The 18850-nt window shown below is 39.0% G+C and overlaps 2 protein-coding genes across 54 annotated transcripts in view; one reads left to right on the plus strand and one right to left on the minus strand.

Moving 5' to 3' along the window:
- ERAP1 (endoplasmic reticulum aminopeptidase 1) overlaps positions 1–15723 on the plus strand; it is a 34916-nt gene extending 19193 nt beyond the window's left edge. For 2 of the 4 annotated variants that reach the window (XM_070517704.1, XM_014867301.3), the window contains exons 9-19: positions 1293–1424; positions 1578–1649; positions 3181–3338; positions 4869–4948; positions 5524–5707; positions 7288–7444; positions 8128–8312; positions 9174–9335; positions 9830–9970; positions 10525–10606; positions 14460–15723. In XM_070517704.1, the coding sequence (XP_070373805.1) occupies positions 1293–1424; positions 1578–1649; positions 3181–3338; positions 4869–4948; positions 5524–5707; positions 7288–7444; positions 8128–8312; positions 9174–9335; positions 9830–9970; positions 10525–10606; positions 14460–14615 (1509 nt within the window). In that variant the 3' untranslated portion in view covers positions 14616–15723. The remainder of the gene's footprint in view (positions 1–1292; positions 1425–1577; positions 1650–3180; positions 3339–4868; positions 4949–5523; positions 5708–7287; positions 7445–8127; positions 8313–9173; positions 9336–9829; positions 9971–10524; positions 10607–14459) is intronic. The other 2 variants (XM_070517705.1, XM_014867313.3) reach the window with 1 other exon arrangement.
- A 279-nt stretch (positions 15724–16002) lies between these two features.
- The window catches only part of CAST (calpastatin), a 119366-nt gene continuing 116518 nt past the window's right edge, over positions 16003–18850 (minus strand). For all 50 annotated transcript variants that reach the window (XM_070517723.1, XM_070517721.1, XM_014867499.3 and 47 more), the window contains one exon: positions 16003–18000. The gene's annotated coding sequence lies outside the window, so the exon portion shown is untranslated. The remainder of the gene's footprint in view (positions 18001–18850) is intronic.

Consider the following 18850-nt stretch of genomic DNA (forward strand, 5'->3'; position numbering starts at 1 on the left):
GGTCAAAAGGTACAAACTTCCAGTTATAAATAAGTCATGGGGAGGTAATATATGGCATGGTGACTATAGTTAATAATACTGTATTGTATATTTGAAAGTTCCTGAGAGTAGATCTTAGAAGTCCTCATGACAAGAAAAAAAATTTGTAGCTATATATAGTGAGAGATGTTAACTAGACTTATTGTGGTGATCATTTCACAACATAAAATGTCAAATCATTGTTGTACACCTGAAACTAATAATATTATATGTCAATTATACTCAATAAAAACAAATTAAAAAATAATATACCACTCCTATTGGCAGTGATATGCACTCCATGTAGACATTCAGGGATTCAGGCTTTGCCTATCTAGTGACTTCACCATCCCCTAGAGTCAGAGAGAGAGAGAGAGAGAGAGAGGGAGAGAGACAGAGACCACCTCCACCTTGAGGGGACCAAAGAAATTCTCCCAAAAGAGGAGATTTCCAGTTATGCCTTAAAGGATGAATTGAGGCTTTCCAGGAAGAAAGGAAATAGGAAGGACTTTCTAGGAAGAGGGAATCACGATTTCTCAGACAAAGATGATTTAAAAGAGGGTGGTACATTGAGAGAGAGAGAGTTCTTGGTTAGAATGTGGTATTAAAAAGGAACGTACAGCGGGAAAATAATGAGAAAGCATTTTTCTTACCGTTGGACTACTTCTCTTGTTTACGTCACTTGTCTGGCCGCTGGAGGCATTTGGGTTTGTGACCTGTGATCTACGTGTAAGGGGAGTGAGGGGAAAGAGCTCTTCACACAGGAATACAGGACATCCAGGAATTCTCTTGCTCTGTTTGTCATTGGTACTCTTGCCCTCTCAGTCCTCTGTGCTCAAGGCTGTTGGGGCTCCATGATTCCTTACCTGGTACTCACCTCTGCTTCCACCTCTTACACTTACCTCTCCCCACTCCTCCCCTGCAGTGGCAGTGGGAAAGCCACATGGTGGTTCAAGGTCCAGTGTTTAATCTGCACCATTGTCCACTCACCTGTGAATAATGGGAGCTGGCAGATGATGTTAATTTGCCCCAGGGGAGGCTTGGTTACTGATAGAAAATAACGGCCCCAGTGGACTAAGAGCATGAACAGTCATGTCTGATCCCCCTGCCTAGACAACTCCAGGTTCAACTCACTTTCTCTGTTTCACAAATTGCCGGACATTAAAAACATTACTATAATTGCATTTTAAAAGAATTATTCCAAAATAGACTGTGATGGTAGATGAGATTAAGACCAAAACCTAGCTAACAATTATGTATACTGTCTTTTTCAGGGAGCTTGTATTCTTAATATGCTAAGGGATTATCTTGGTGCTGATGCATTTAAAAGTGGTGTTGTCCAGTATCTCCAGAAGTATAGCTATAAAAACACAAAAAATGAGGACCTGTGGAATAGCATGGCAAATGTGAGTATGTTTGTGTGTCTCTACACTTGGGATTGACAGGCTTATTATCTTATCTTGGGGTTTTTTTTTTCCTGCACCGTAATAATCCCTCTGAGAAGAATCAGGAGTGTTCTCTACAGAGCCGAGAGTGATGTGTTTATTTTCGGGTTTTAGATTTGCCCTACAGATGGTGCACAAAGGATGGATGGCTTTTGCTCTAGAGGTCAACATTCATCTTCATCCTCAGTAAGTTTTTACATCTGTATGTGTTATGGCTACACACATTCTTTTACTCTGTATTCGTTGAAGGATAGCTCTGTGCTAAACATTCTGAGATCCTTGCTTATATCACCCTCACTCTGCTTAAGACTACCTTCAAACTATACCAGACTGACAGCCTTTTACAATTTTTCTTAAAAATTATCTACACAAGGGGTTTTCACAGTTTTCTTTTGTAACACATCTCACTGATACTAATCTTTTTGGCTTCACTCTCTATAAAGTAGTGAATTTGTGCCATGTTTCTATGGGAGATTAGGGCTGTATCAGTCAGACTATGTCAGTCATTTCCCTGGCTCTTCATTTGTGAAAAAACAAATTATGAGGATGAGCATTCTTGAGCACTTACTGTGTGTCAGACATATGCTAAGCGCTTTGTGTATCATCTCTTTTAGTCTTCACAATACATTTATGAGCAGGGTACTACTGTCCCTATTTTAACAGATGAGAATATGAAATCCAAAGGCATATGGTTAGTAAATTGCAGAGTGGGGATTTGAATTTAGATTTAACTCATGTTTTTAACTGCTAAGCTATAAAAAATTCATGGCATCTGAGTCACAACACAGTCTGAGTCTCTCTTTATCTGGACTTGTGGAATATTTTCATAGGCAGCTGAGGGTGAGTCTGGAGATTCAACAGAATTTTATCCACCATATTTTTATTTTCTTAGCTTTTTTGTTTTTGGAGACGGCTTTATTCAATCATTTCTAGATTTGTCCTATAGTATATTTTATCCTTTTACTGCTCTTAAATATTTTTTTAAAAGCTTTTTTAGTATCAAAGAATATATCCTCTTTTGAGTTCCCAGCTGTTTGTTGAGTGTGGGCCATCTTGGTGTTCTCACTTTGGAAGTACAGGCTCTTGACTGAACATTTTTTCCCATCTTGCTTGTCTGAGAGCCAGCATAGTTATGTAGGTGTTGAACACCTGGCCACTTTCTCTCCCTTCTCTCTCTTCATTCATTCACATGCCTGCTTTGTGCCCCATGCCAAGCCCAAGGTGTGCCCAATGTAACCAGATATGGTACCTGCTCTCAAGACATACAGGTGTAGAGGAAGAGAATGAAAAGTAAACAGTTGGCACTTTAACCGACAAGCTATGCCTGGAGACAGTGGGGGAAGGGAGCAGAGGAAGGGATAAGGAAGAGCTTCTCAGAGAAGGTTGTCAACAGTTATCAGCCCTGTGAGCACAAGCTTGGGTTCTCTCTTTTTTTTTGAGGAAGATTAGTCCTGAGCTAACTGCTGCCAATCTTCCTCTTTCTGCTGAGGAAGACTGGCCCTGAGCTAACATCCATGCCCATCTTCCTCCAGTTTATATGTGGGATGCCTGCCACAGCATGGCTTGCCAAGTGGTACCATGTGCGCACCTGGGATCTGAACCAGCAAACCCTGGGCCGTTGGAGCGGAACGTGCGCACTTAACTGCTGCACCACTGGGCTGGCCCTGGGTTCTCTCTTCTTAAAGTAGGTCACGCATCTGCCTTTCTCTGTCTAAAGCAGCACTGGCGACAGGAGGGCCTTGATGTGAAAACCATGATGAACACCTGGACGCTGCAGAAGGGCTTTCCCCTGGTGACCATCACAGTGAGAGGGAGGAACGTACACATGAAGCAAGAGCACTATATGAAAGGACCAGAGGATGCCCCAGATACTGGGTAATGTTCATAGAGAGACACTCATTTTGTTGCCTAGGTAACATCTGCCTTGTAGGATGAAATCTTATTTTTGAAATAGTGCCCTTCCCTTTATTGCTAAAATACTTCAATCAAATCTATGTCCCCTGTGAAGGTGACTTATACACCACCATCTTCCCCAAAGGATGAGGTGGTTTTAAACCTTGGTTCATCTCAGTAAAGTTGATGATATATAATTATTTTAACATTCTCAAGTTTTGCAGTTTGATAGGATCGCAATTTCCTGTTACTGGCTTGTAGTCAGCTCCAATCTAAGCAACTGCCACTAAATTACAATAATGCCTGGCATTTGGGTTGGAGTTAAGGATATAAACATTTAGGTGATTTCTGGGAATTCTGACTCTTCTCTTCTTTGGAAGTCTGAGTTAGATCCTGGAACCTGTTTGTCAGCTTAATGCTGTAGAAGGACATCGCTGGAAATGAGACACTGCAACTTGATTGACCCTGGATGAACACTGTTTAAAAAAAATTTTATTTTGAAATAATTTCAGACTTATGGAGATGTTGTAAGAAGAGTCCAAAGAATTCCCATATATTCTTTACCCAGATATATGTTAATTCTTCACCACATTTGCTTTCTCTTTCTCTCTCTCTCTAGAGAAGAGAGAACCTGAAATGTAACCTTTCTCCATATATAACCTGAAATGTCAAACAGTTCGAAAAAACATGCTCTCTCTTTCTCTCTCTCAGGCCACATATATAGTATATATTTTTTAACTGTTTGAGAGTAAGTTGGAGATGTGAGGCCCCTTTACCCTGAAATACTTCAGTGTGGTATTTCCTAAAAAACAAGAGAATTCACTTATTTAACAACAGCACAATTATAAAAATTATGAAATGAACTAGATATAATACTATTATCTAATCTATGAACCTTACTCAACTTTTTCCAATTGTCCTAATAATATCTTTATAGCAAAAGAAAAAAATTCTGGTTCAGGATTTAGTATAGGATCATATTGTATTAATTGTCACATCTCTTTAGTCCTTTTTTCTTAAATAGTTCATCAGTCTTTGTCTTTCTTGACCTTGACATTTGTGAAGAGTACAGGCAAGTTATTTTATAGAATGTCCTCCAAATTGGTTTTTTTGCTGTTTCTTCATGATCAGATTCAGGTTAAGCATCACTGCCACATCCACGGAAGTGATGTTGTGTTATTCTTAGTATATGACTTGGGAGGCACATAATGTCAATTTGGTCATGGTTTTTAAGTTGGGCCCTCTGAGCTCCATCAGCCAATCACTGTAAGGCTGTCACTTGAGCCCAAATTCCTAACTTTAATCAACGAGTTCAAGAAGGATGAATATTACGTGAGCTGGCACCGCCTACAAAGCTGGAAACCAGGCGAGGAATGTTTCAAGCTCTTGGCTACTGTACTTTTGGTACCGTCCTTTTCTTCAACTGGCTAGTATTTGGCACATGATAGGTAATCGAATAACTGCTTGTTGAATTGAATCAAGGAATAAACAATCCATTCTTCTTTCTTTTAGGTACCTGTGGCATGTTCCGTTGACGTTCATAACCAGCAAATCAGACTCAGTCCATAGATTTTTGCTGAAGACAAAAACAGGTAATTTATTGTGGAAATAACTAGGTTAATCCAAGAAGGAACTGTGTAAATGTGTAGGATTTATATTCTAGGTTTCTTTTGCTATTTATCTTGATTAAAACAAAAAGGATCAGGTCAACCTTTATCTTCAGCAAATCTTTGGCTTTTCAATTTCTAGTGAAGAATATAGGTTTGAAAATACTATCTGGTTGCAAAAAAGAAGGCCAATATCTTGCCAGATAGAGATTAAACCCATTGAGTTATGTAATGCTAAGAACGAGGGATTACTAGTGAAAATTCCCCATTACTTTGTTAACATTGCTGGGTTATGTCGTATGTATGGCCTGAAACATGGCTGCATTCTTTTTATAGATCTATAAATCTCACAAAATTGGTGTCTAAAACTAGGGTTGGGTTGTCTATTGGGATGCTGTTTTCTGGTTTCTAAAAGACATGTGTTCAATATGAAACTCATTTCAGTATTAAAATTGTTCAGTATTAAACTTGTCTTTAGTTTTCTTGTCCAGTCTCTGATCAGAAAAGCTTTCACTACTCAAGAGAGAAAATGGAGCTATGATTTATTTTATTTGCTTTAGACGTGCTCATCCTCCCAGAAGAGGTGGAATGGATCAAATTGAACGTGGGAATGAATGGCTATTACATTGTGCATTACGAAGATGATGGATGGGATTCTCTGATTGACCTTTTAAAACGAACACACACAGCAATCAGCAGTAATGATCGGGCCAGTCTCATTAATAATGTATTTCAGCTTGTCAGGTAAACAAGCTCCTCAAAGTCTTGGTTTATTTCTGAAAGCAGCTGTTATCACTCAAATTCTTGATTTCTAAAGATGAAAATGATTGATTGCTAATATGTTGAAGGGTGTTTCCCCCTAAGTTCTTCTAACAATTCAAAGTTCCTTTTAGCCTTATGATTAACCTCCAGTTTGTGTCTGCTGAGTAAGATAAAGGAAAGCCTCTGTGTTTTAGTTTTTTTCATTAACAACTCAGATCAGACTGAGGCAAAAGTGTAGAAAACGAGGAGACCAACATCCTGGAGAAACCCCTTGCCTTGTCCCTAAGGCCTTGTCCTGCAGCTTTTTCTGGCCCTGTTATAACAGATCGGGTTTCTCTCCTGCTAGGTCTTTGACAATCTTGGCCTTCCTTGAAGAGCAAGTGGCCCAGGCTCAAGTTTGTATTACATCTCTTAGATTAAAGGAGGGATTTCCCCCACTCCCAACCTGGATACCTGAACTTCACAGCATCTTTAGGGAATACAGCTCATAAAATATGACCCAACCAAATGACCTTTGAATTGTTGAGGATAGTGTTCACTCTAATTTTTTGCCCCATGACAATTGTTTTTAAGGAAATAGTCCCCAAGCCTAAAACTCCTTCAATATTGAAGTCCTAAGTGGAATCACCCAGGTGGGAAGGAATAATTCTGTAAATATTCTTTTTCTGGGCCTCTTGAGGTGACAACAAGCAATGGGAGATAAAGATAGGGGTTGCTTATCTAGATGTTTCTGTCTTCCTAAAAATATTCCACTCTAGGGCTGGCCCCATGGCCGAGTGGTTAAGTTCGCGCTTTGCTTTGGTGGCCCAGGGTTTCGCTGGTTCCAATCCTGGGCGCGGATTGGATTAGGCCACGCTGAGGCAGCATCCCACATACGACAACTAAAAGGACCCACAACTAAAATATACAACTATGTACTTGGGGGATTTGGGGAGAAAAAGCAGAAAAAAAAAAAAGATTGGCAACAGTTGTTAGCTCAGGTGCCAATCTTTAAAAAAAAAACAGAACATATCTAAAAATATTCCACTCCATAGCATATTATTGCTTAAATCTTAGAGGGTTTTGTGTTTATTTATATGAGTATATGTCCTACCACTAAAGCTTTTAACACCAATCCTCTATAATGAAGGGTTTATGTCTAGATTCAATTTCTTTTTTAAATGGAGATGACGATGTGTTGACTCTGGGAACTCATACTTTTGACTAAGTGGCAGTCTCTCTGACCAGGCTTCCTGAAGGGTCTTGGATCAAAATCCCATCCTACTCTGGAAGGTCGGCACACAGTGTGATGTTTCATAGAGGGCAGATGTGGTCAACCTCCGTTTTGGCTTAACCACAACTTTGCCATAGCTCTATTGTCTGAGCAACTTCCTCCACAGTGTAAACATGCCACACGTTGTTGCGTGAGACAGAAGAGATACTAATATAAAGATCATTATTTATAAGGGGGCAATCATATCTGATTGAATGTTTTGCTGGCAGATTGGTAAAATATCTTTTGAAACAGAAGTTGATTTCCTGGATTTTCTGTTAAACTGCTAACCATGGTGTCTCTTGACCAGCATTGGAAAGGTCTCGATTGAAAAAGCCCTGGATTTAATCCTGTACCTCAAACATGAAACTGAAATTATGCCTGTGTTCCAAGGTTTGAATGAGCTGATACCTATGTATAAGTTAATGGAGAAAAGAGACATGAATGAAGTAGAAACTCAATTCAAGGTAAAAGCCTGAAATAAATGGAATAGTTACATAACTGGTTTGTTTTTGTGTGGGTGTGTAAATGAGTTCTGACCTTTGTGTGTGTGTATATATATATATGTTTTGATATAGATTAAAGAAAAGTAAATAAAAATTAATTCAGTATTTGGATTGACTAGCACAAATTTTGGTTTTATTTGGGCACTAAAAATAGGCATGGCATTGTTACATTCTGTACTTAATTTCCATGCATTTATTATTCCTTTCCTTTTGCAAATCCTTTATTTTACTTCTGTGTTATGATCATTGCTATTAAGATATTCTGGGACTTAGGTACTTGAGCAAGAGGCACAAAATTGTTATTTTTGGCAAAATGTCATGAAGTCCTGTTGTATAAATTGCTTTTGAAATTTAGTCATATACGCTGTCTCTTTTAGTTTGTTTTAAAAGTGGTAGTTCATCCTGATTTTAAGTAGATAAGGCTATATTTATAAAAGTTTGTTACGCAAACACTAAAATCATTCATCATTACCTCCTGTTTTTGACCCCTTTGATAATTAAATATAAACAGAACTGCATGGTTTTAAAGATAAGAGTTGGATTAAACTTTAAAAAATATTCCCCATCACCTGAGGGTATATTGAATTATACAAAACATGAGGTGACCTGGGACAGTACTGGTGACACGTGTGGCTTTCCCTCAGTCCTTTCTCATCAGGCTGCTGAGGGACCTCATTGATAAGCAGACTTGGACGGACGAGGGCTCAGTCTCAGAGCGAATGCTGCGGAGTCAGCTCCTCCTCCTTGCCTGTGTGCGCAAGTATCAGCCCTGTGTGCAGAGGGCAGAAGGCTATTTCAGAGAGTGGAAGGAAGCCAATGGAAATCTGAGGTCTGTCCTTACAAACAACCAGTTGGTTCACATCAGTGCTAAATGTTGGGAGAAAAAGCAAGTAAAGACAAATCTCCTCTGCCACCCTTGTTTTGGAAAATAAATTGCTTTTTAAGATTTATCTATGCTTTCTCCCCACTTTCTGTTTCAAGAAATGCTAGGAGGGAAATTCTATGCACAAAGGTCAAATGTCTGGAGAGTTAGAATGGGATTAGAATAATTCCCATGTTATATAGCCAGGGATACAAAACCTTATCAGAACTGAGACAGCTATACTAGACAGAAACAGAGGCAATGCATCTCCTAGGAGCTTCTTTGGGCCTCCAAAGTCCCTGATGGAGTGGAGGGTATATACTCTCTAAGCAAAGTAGGATCTTCCCATATCTGGAAATTTATTCTTAAGTCCTTTTATGTTTGGGGCTTAAATCCCATCCAGGAAATATTAAGCCAACAATATACATGCTTCCATTTAAAGAAATGTTGACAAACGTGGTCCTGTTGGATTCCTGGCTTTTGTTCATGGACTGTCTCCTGAGTCTAGTTTGAATTTCTTTTCTTCAGCTTGAAAAGTGACCACCTATCGAGTCACCCCACATTGTTAAAGTACATTAGATATGTTGGTATCTATAAAAGAGCATTTCACATGACATTTTTGAGAAGGCTACTTAAAACCTAATTTTAGATACGGTCTCTTGCCACTTTCATAAACTGTAACTGAAGAAAAGGTTATTTTTGTTCATATTTCCAGGCATGCTTCTTTGATCATGGGATCAAGTTTATCAGTTCATAATTGCTCACCATTATGCATCCAAACACACTTCCTACATCTCAGATGCTCACTGGGTGTGTTCTTTTCCACAGCATGCCCAGTGACGTGACCATGGCAGTGTTTGCTGTGGGGGCCCAGAACCCTGAAGGATGGGATTTTCTTTTTAGTAAATATCAGTCATCTTTGTCCAGTACCGAGAAAAACCGAATTGAATTTGCCCTCTGTATGAGCCAAAATAAGGAGAAGCTTCAGTGGTGAGTCATTCATTCATGTTCATATGGCCAGGAGAAATTAAATTAGGTCACATCCCTCTGGCATCTATTTTTGTTCTCTTGGCCAGGAATTGCCTATTCTGTTGGGAACATTTATTCAAGTGGGCACACATCTAATGAATGTGGTAAATAATTAGGGGGAAGCAGGTGTTAGGAAAACTATTTAAAGGAGTATGTATTTGTGTATCTTTAAAATAACACATTTAGAAATATACACTAGATACAGCTTTCTTAGCTATTCTTAGGAGCAAATGAGAATATATGAGAATGGGTGTTGTAAACACAGTATAAATGTTAGTTTTTATTATTACGTAGCTATGGCGAGTTTATCAGGGCTCTGGTTACCTATTTATCTTTTGGTCTTTATTATTGGCAAATTGGCTTTGTTCTTTCACAAGTTTTTTTTATTGAAATCATTCATAACTTTTTCAGGGCATATTCATTGCTAATAACATTTCTTCTCTTAACTATTCTAGGCTACTAGATCAAAGTTTTAAGGGAGATATAATAAAAACTCAAGAGTTTCCAGATATTCTTACATCTATTGGCAGAAACCCAGTGGGATATCCACTGGCCTGGAAGTTTCTGAGGGAAAACTGGAATAAACTTGTGCAAAAGTAAGTAGTGCCAAAAACTGTGCTATGACTGAAAAAGTTCCCTAACCTGGCTGTGTTTTAAGCTTTGTTTGTAAAACAACAGTGAGAATCTAAAGGGATTTTTTTTGATTGAAGATAGGAACTAGAGGTACTTAAAATATCCTTAGAAAATCTGAAACTCATACATGCTCACTAATGAATCTGGATAGGCCAGTTTCCCATTCCGTCTGGAATAATCCCTTCTTGCACCCACTGACCTGTTTGAAGCCTCCTCGTTCCGCACAAGCAGCCCAGATCTCTCATTAGCATTCTTGCTTGTTTGCATCTGCCCTTGTCTAACTCCTGCAGCATTTACTTCTACCATTTTCTTTTGGGTACTTAATCTTTTATTCAGCTGTTGGTGTACTTATTTTTTACAGCTAGATCTTAGCCCGTTGGAGGGTAGGGATCATGTCTTATATCTTTTTCATGCCCAACCAGTTTTTAGTTAAATGCTGTAACATATATGAGGCACTTAAAATTACATGTTGATCGAATAAATATTTCACAATACATTTTGCAATTTCCATTTCTAGGTTCGAACTTGGCTCACCTTCCATAAGCTACATGGTCATGGGAACAACAAATCAATTCTCCACAAGAGCACGGCTTGAAGAGGTAAGAAAACACAAACTTTCTTTTTAAATTTAAGTGACAGTTGGCTAATAAATGCGGGGTAGACAAAATACTCTAAGGGTGTAATGAGTTAGAAATGGATGTTGTCACTTAACAGACGTTCTTTTCGGATAGTATGGTGTTGTTGACATAAGCAAAAATCAGTTACAAATAAACTATTGGAAACTGTGCCTTTTCGCAAACACGTGAAGTCTTAGCTCTGGTCAACAACATACATGCTTCCATTTAAAGAAATGCTTACAAACTGTGGTCCTATTGGACTCCTGACTTTTGTTCATGGACTACATCTTGAGTCTAGTTTCAATCTGGAATCTAGATCCTCCACTATCTAAGTCCACGATTTCTCATTACTTATTTATATACCATCTACTTTCAGAAAGAATTTTAGGCAACTTATAAGGTCCATATATAAAAGAAATGTTAAAGAACAAAAAGCTTCATAATAGAAAGAGGTAAACTGTATGAGAGATTTATGCTGAGGATAATTTATTGCAATTGTACCCTAAATTTAGCACAGCTTCCTAGCAGTCAGAGAAAAATGAGAAAACAGTATGAATTATTCCCATTGTCTGGTTAAGAGGAAACCATGGAATATACAAAAGCAGACTTTTCTCCCAGTCTTAAACTCTGAGGAATTTGATGTGAGGGCCATTATTTTGTGGTGTCTCTTCTATGTTTTCTATGGTAAAGTTGTGGAAGAAATTTCACATGGTTTTAAAAATATGCTGAATTTGGATAAAAGCTGAGAGCCTAATAATTTTTTTAGGGATAGTTCTATTGTGTAATCTGGTTACACCATGATCTAGCCTAATATAAGGAGAGTGCTTTGAAAACGCAAAAGAAATGTCACATCCCTTATTTTTTCTCCAGTTTTCAGTAGCCTCCCAGGCTTGTAAAATTGCACATCATAATTCAGGCTTGAACTCTAGCGAGGTCCACAGCAGAGGTATTTTGTGTGATGACTGAAGAGCCATCCGTAGGCTGTGACTAGTTAGACTGTTGTCCATGGATCAGATCTGTAGTAACAAAACATTTCATTCATTCACTTGTTCATTCATTTCTTTCCTCATCTGTACATTCAGGACATATTACACTCTTACTATATGGCAGGTGTGGTTTTAGGTTCTGGGGCTATGATGATGAACAGAATAGACAAAGCCCCTGCCCTCACAGAGCTTAAATTCTACTTGGGGAATCAGACAATTACAGACAAATCAACCTATGACAGGTAGTTACATGCTCTGAAGATGAATAAGGCAAGGTAAGGAGAGAGTGTGACTGGGTAAGGGATGGTGCTATGTTCTGTGGGATGATTAGGAGACATTTGAGCAGATATTGAAGGGAATGCAGCTATCCAGGAGGAGAGTGCTATGTGCAGAGGAAACATCAGGTGCAAAAATCCTGAGGCAGGGCATGGAAATGAAAGAGCCTGAGATATTGTCGGGATGGAGAGCATCCTCCTGACATTGAAACTGTAGGAGTCAGCCTGAGCCCTTCCTTCCCTTCACATCCAGTTCATCCCCAAGTCTTGTTGGCTCTGCCTCCAGCACATGCCCCATATCTATGGCCTTCTCTACCCTTCCCCTGTCCAAGCTTTTCTCATCTCTTGCCTGGCTATGGCAATAGCATCCTAACTGGCCTCCCTCCTGCCACTTTGCCAATACCAAGCCATTTTCACAAGTCATCCCATGACTGACTCCTTCTTGAAACCGTGCCTATTGCTCTTGCAGTAAATCCCCGACCTCTCCTTCTTAAGTGCACAAGACCGTGATGACCTGGCTCCCGCCCATCTCTCCAGCCAGTTCTCACAGGCTCTTCTGTGTCCACTCTCTCACAACACTCCAGCCACTCAGCCTCCTCCTCCTGCTCCTGGGCCACCAGGTGTTTCTCCTCTCCCTAAGCCTCTGCACTTTTTCTTCTCTGCCTGGCTTGCCCTTTCCCCAACTTTTCACTGGAAAGGCTCATTTTATCCTTTAGAGGTCTCAGCTCAAATGTCACCTTCCCAGACCACTCTGTCTAAAGCAGGCCACATCCTCCCTGGTTACTATCGAAGCCCCGATTTATTTTCTCCACAGCAGTATATTTATAGTAAACATAGTTTATTGCTTATCTCCCCAGGTAGGCTGTAAGCTCCATGAGGGGAGGATGCTTGCCTGATTCATGGTCTCATCCTCAGTGTCCAGCACAGTAATTAAGCCAGAGGGATGAATAAGTACCAGAGTAAATATTCCTCGATAAATGGATGAGGTTGAGTCCTGATACATGCTTGGTTTAGGTTCTGCGCTTTCCCGTTACATAACGACATCCTCACCAATGCTCTGCCATGTAGAGAACATCTTTATTCTACAGATGAGGAAACTGAGTCCCAGAGAAGTTAAGGTCGAACAAGTTAGTAGGATAAACTTGTTTTTCTATCCCTATCCCACGCTACTTTATTGCTCAGAAAATGTTCTCAAGGAGCCAGGTTTGAATCAAATAATCAGTTGAGATGCTGCATTTCCCAAGGCAGGGAAGACAGGACAGAGATTTTGGGTCAGGAAAAGTTTAAGGGCAAGGGTTAACAGCTGGCGTTGTGACAGCTCTTGTAGGTGTGTTTTTTAATGATACTCATGATGGACGCCTTCAGGATTAATTAAATAATTTGACCAATTAGTAAATTTATTGATGTGGTTTGACTTTTGAAGAGTATGCCCAGCATGGTTTGTTTTTATTGAATATCAATCTTGAGTTCTGAGAGTACGCACAGTAGTTTGAGCTGCAATTTGAGGGGGGACAGAGGAGTGGAAGTGTGTTCAGGTTGCTACAGCGGGAGGGCGTGCCTTCAGCTCACTGAAAAGTTGTACTCAGATATAATTTTAAAACAACCCTGCAGCACTTAAAATTGGAATTTGATCTTTCAAAAGTCTATTCTTAACCTCCCTTATTCCCAAACTTACAATATGATAGTATGACATGGATTTTTAAGGAATTAACTGTCTGGAATCCATGCTGAATAAATAATACGTCTTGGCCTAGACCTGCTTCCTGTCTACAAAATCAAAAAGTGATGGATTCATACTGTGAGCATTTATGGGAAAAAATTAACAACGCTTTAAGGTGAAATGGAGTCACACAATGGTCACCGCTGTGGCAGAGGCAGCCTGTTCCTCCTGTGAGCTTAAAGGGGTCAAGATACTCAGCAATGAAACACCAACAAAGATATTTGGGAGGACATAGCCAAGAGTCCCTTATCTCTTTAAAACACAGGGAACTTTGTGTGGATTTTATCTTGAGGGAACAATATATGAATTGTGGATTAGGACAAAAAAAATTTGGCAGGGTTTGGGGTATTGCCACCATAACTTGCTAAGACCCCCCTTCCCCACAGTGTTTCTCTAATAACACAGGAGGCCAGGCCCATAGAGAAAAACTGCACTTCTGTGGTTGAAACTGTTTTGCTTGGCAAAGAAGATACGCTGCACATTCTGCTTTTTAGATATCATGTTTAAAAAAATTAACTTTGCATCTGTGTGTATATGACAGAATACACATTAAATAGACACACTCAATTAAACCTTAATTACAAAATGGTAAACAGTGAAGTCTTTTAGAATATGGCAACTGTGAATAAATAAAAAAGCTGCAGAGAAAAAAACACAAAACTTGACATCATGAGGCATGAGCTCATTTCATATAGCTGAAGTTTATGTGTATATAATCGTATCCAGACACCTGGCGCTGCCTTCTATGTAGAATTTTGACAAATACTGGAATTTTGGCTTCAGTTTTAACAGCCTGAACTTATATTTGTGTAACGTAATAAAACAATTTAAAAAACCCCTTTTTTCCTCACAAGGTAAAAGGATTCTTCAGCTCTTTGAAAGAAAATGGTTCTCAGCTTCGTTGTGTCCAACAAACAATTGAAACCATCGAGGAAAATATACGTTGGATGGATAAGAATTTTGATAAAATCAGAGTGTGGCTGCAAAATGAAAAGCTTGAACTGCTCTAATGATTTGTTCCCTGCCGGTTCCTGTGATCTGTAATCACCAACATTTTGTCGAATGTGAATATTTTCAAACTAGAGGGGGCTATTTTGGCTCTCCCTGAAGATACTTCCTTTTCCTTCAACTCTTTATTCATTTGACGGTTCCTATGAGAAGACTGGCTGTTAATTTCTTCATCAGTGGGTCATTGCCACCCCGTGTTTCATTTACAGGTGTTGCCCCGTAATGTTAATCCAAGTGGTGGGTTCCCTTCTATGGAGGAGTAAAGTACCTTATTCTTCTAATTTTATATATTTAAGCACTGAGGTCTCCAAGCCCCTGCTCCCCACGTGTTTGTCATTTATAAGCTGTTGTATCAGTCTCCTCGGAAGACTTTGAATAGTGGGGGCTTCTGAACAATGAACACGTGGATCAGTGACTGAGCTAGGGGGCACCTGATCTGCTGTCCACTTTTCTCTTCCTTGCTCCATGCCCAGTGGGGTGCTGATCTGTAGGCTCACAGCAGGCTTCCTTGCCCTCAGGCTTTTTGTTCAATCTCCAAGTAGGGCAGATTGGAGCTGGGATGGGGGAGAGAGTAGGTGGGGTGTTTATTCTCCTGGTTCCCTTGCAGGTGGCTTCAGGCTGGCCTCCACTGAAGGTCTCAGCTCCAGAGAGGTGGCCCTCTTTCCTGACAGCCTTCGCCATTTCCGCATTCTAGCAATGGCTTCCTCCTCTCATCCCTCCAGGATGACGGTGAAGTGGGAGCCTGGCTTTCACTAGACCCGGTTGTACTTGTGGTTTCCTGCCCACACCTTTATTAAATCAAATGAACAAACAAAAAACAACCTATTGCAGAACCCTCCTCTGATAATCCTAATCTGAGTGTGTCGTGAAGTTTCCTCAGGGACCCTGACTGATAGTGTCCCTTCTGAAAAAGCTGAATGCATTCAGTGCTAGAGCAGAAAGCTCTTATTTGAAGTTGAACCTGACAGCTACTGATCCTGAGGTAGGCGTTGCTGCCTCTCCCTGCTCCTTGCTTGGCCTAGTGTATAATTCCTGAAAAACTTCTTACTGGCACTTACTGCCCACAAGTCATTGCAGAGTCTCCAATAAATAACGTATTGTGAAACAAAATAGTTGCTTACATTAGCCTAAATAAGGATAATGTGTTGTCTTTCGAGTCTTTTGAGTTTTCTTAATATACTGCACAATTTAAGATAAAGGAATATGATATGAAAAATGTCGAAATGTGTTGTTCTAATACATTACGGACTAATGACTTTTCTGGACATAAATGTGTTTACAATTCCATTTATACATATTGTGTGCCTTGATAGTTTGAGAAAAACAAACAAATCGCTGGTAATTTCCACCCACAGGTATTTTCCTTCTAAAAAACATACAAAGCCAACATTTTAATGTAAAATATTTTTCTTTAATTGTATTTTATAGCTTGATTAATGAAACATGGAAATAGCGATTTTCAGTTTTGGTCACCTGAAGAACCTATTTTCATTTCCTTTTGGAGAAGTCTATTTTCTAAATAGACATAATATTGCCACAACAATGTGCAAAAACCTTTTTGGTAATAAAAAGTTATTTACCTCTACGCAGATATTTGCAATTATTTCCTCCTAATTAGATGGGTGAAAAGGACTGATTCAGATCCTGTAGCTTATACAAGTCATCATTAATTATTAGCAAACACCCAAGTCTTGAAGACATTTGTTTACTTTTACAGGCACTTCTCTAATCTGGATTTTGGTAGGTCATTTAAAAATACTTCTATATATGCATGGAAATTAATAATACTGCAGCCATATCCTTACAAACACATCTGTCAATGTCAAAGGTTTCATTTTTTCTTTTTCCAACAAAAAACTATACTACCCAAATGGAACTAGACACATATTTAAAATCCCTCAGGAAAAGTGTTTTTCATTTTCTTGGTAGTGCCTTGAAAAGGTCTATTTAGCCTCTGAAACACTGGCTTATAGTTCCCAGATTCAGAATAATAGGCTAATGCCTGCATCTCTGACGAGAGAGACAGCATTGAAAGTGGGGGAAGTTTGAAATCCCATAGCTATGCGCGTGCTTTTTAAAGAGAATTTTTAGAGTATTAATAAAATTTGCCCATTATAAGCAATGTTATTTTTGCTTGCCCCTCCATTAGACAGTATTGGTGATATTTTTAGTGAAGTCTGCTCAGTCCTAACAAAAACTTGAAACAGATGCTAAGGAAGGCTGTTCTCTCTAAAATAAATTCTTGATCAGTTTTATGATATGTACCTGGTCTGTTCCTTTATTCACTACTAGGAACTAAGGATGAAATTAAATATTTTTCAAAATCCCATCAATGAGATCAGTTCTATGATCATAAACCACTCAGAGAACCCATTCAAAGGTGCAAGAATCGGAGCCTTAAATTGCTGTGGGGGAAAAGCAAATTTTTAAATTTCAGATATCTTTTTTTTTTTTTTAAAAGCAGAAGTGTGTGTATTTGGTAAAATTCCATGAAGCCAGATGCGATACAGTGCAAAGACTAAAGTGGCATTTGCTCTCAGCAAACAATTGCTGCTTAGGTTTATACAGAGGGAATGGAAAGCACAGCTTAACACAGTAAACCAACAGTTCAAGCCATAGGAATAGCCTAAGAATTAGATTTAATTCTTGGAACTTGCTATGCGGTGACATAATAGTCTGCAATTTGCTCTTCTGACTTGATTCAAGTCTCAGTATGTTTTCTGCTGGCTATAAGGTGCAAAGAAGTCCCAACCTTCGGGAAAGAAGAGTTCAACCTGAAAAGGGGTGTGGTGCTTCCTGGTCTGTCCAGGTTATCTATTAACTTCTTATCAGCAGCCCGAGTGGTGATAAGTGCCCAATGTACAATATTTAATGTTTGACTTACAAACATTAACCCAAAGAAACATCAAATACGGTTCAAAAGCCCAAGAGGAAAGGGGTAATGAGAAATCAGAACACTGAAGAATGTTTAAAGCATTGTTTTTCAAATGCTAATGACAACAAAAAATTTAAGTGCAAACTGAAAATACAAATGAGATTTACAGGCACTATGTAGAATGTGCAAAAGTTTGCAAAGATTTTTCCTTTTCTCGTGTGTGTTGCTTTAAGAAACTATCAAATATATCTTAGAAATATAAAGTTCCTTTCTCTCCCAACCCAAGGCAATTTTTAAAAATCCAAAGTTTATCAATACTCAGTACAATAACACAGGTGAACCAGACAAATTCAATTTCTTTCCAGGAAAAGAATAACAAACCAATGTCTAGGATGTCAAAAGCCTCCACAAATACCCTTGTCTAGAAGCCACCCAGGAAAATGTTCTGTTGTCAAAGCCTTTTGTTCTTCAAAAGTCACCATCCACCAGCTGAAGATTTTATATGCAGATACCTTGAAAAATTCAAAGAAAAAAATCCAGTGAACCACTTGATATATAATTTTCTTGTTACAGGCACAGTAAACATAACATTTAGGAAAAGCATTGTATAACAGACAATAAGAAGGAGTTTCCTATAAGTAAACATGAGAGTGGATTATTAACAGAAAATTTTTATAATTTGGGGGAAAATCTTTGGAGCAGTTCTGAGTGTACCTCCCTCTTTATAGGAAATAAAAGTAGATCGTGGTGAGACAGCCTACCCCAATTTAACCTACGTTTTGATTTCTCTTTGGGATTTGGTCAGAAAGTGGTTGTAAGCTTTTCAGCTTAGCATAAGACCTCTCTGAAGTTAATAAGGGCCCAGCTCTCAAGATAGATCTCGGAGATTCCCGCATCCATGAGATCCATTCAGTTACCACAAAGTAGAGCCAACATAGTACTTTATGTCCCAAAACTAAGACGAAAAAAAGTAGTCAATCTTTTCCTTTGCCCTTGTTCCAAAAACCCTGCAATTTCCACCAGATCCTAAGGGGTACTTCTCCCCACTCCACCATGTGTTGATATTTTGGGTAATATCACTAACATTTCACCATAAATGTAACATGCTGATTTTGCTTTGCCACAGTAACCTGTGTCATGAGCATTTGGGTTTCAAAGAGTCAACTGGACTTAGATTGTCATTTTCTTTAAGAACCTGGCCTAATATCTTAGAGAGTTCTTAATTATAAGATTAATGTTTTTATACATTCCAGTAGCACAATCATCCCATTTAGGGCTTTTCAGTGTATTACTCTCTAGACTTTACAATGTGTATTTCATGCCAAGAGTATAAAGAGAATGTGAAATACTCAAGAGGCGGAC

Source organism: Equus asinus, chromosome 9, assembly GCF_041296235.1.
Source record: "Equus asinus isolate D_3611 breed Donkey chromosome 9, EquAss-T2T_v2, whole genome shotgun sequence".
NCBI classification, from domain to species: Eukaryota; Metazoa; Chordata; class Mammalia; order Perissodactyla; family Equidae; genus Equus; species Equus asinus.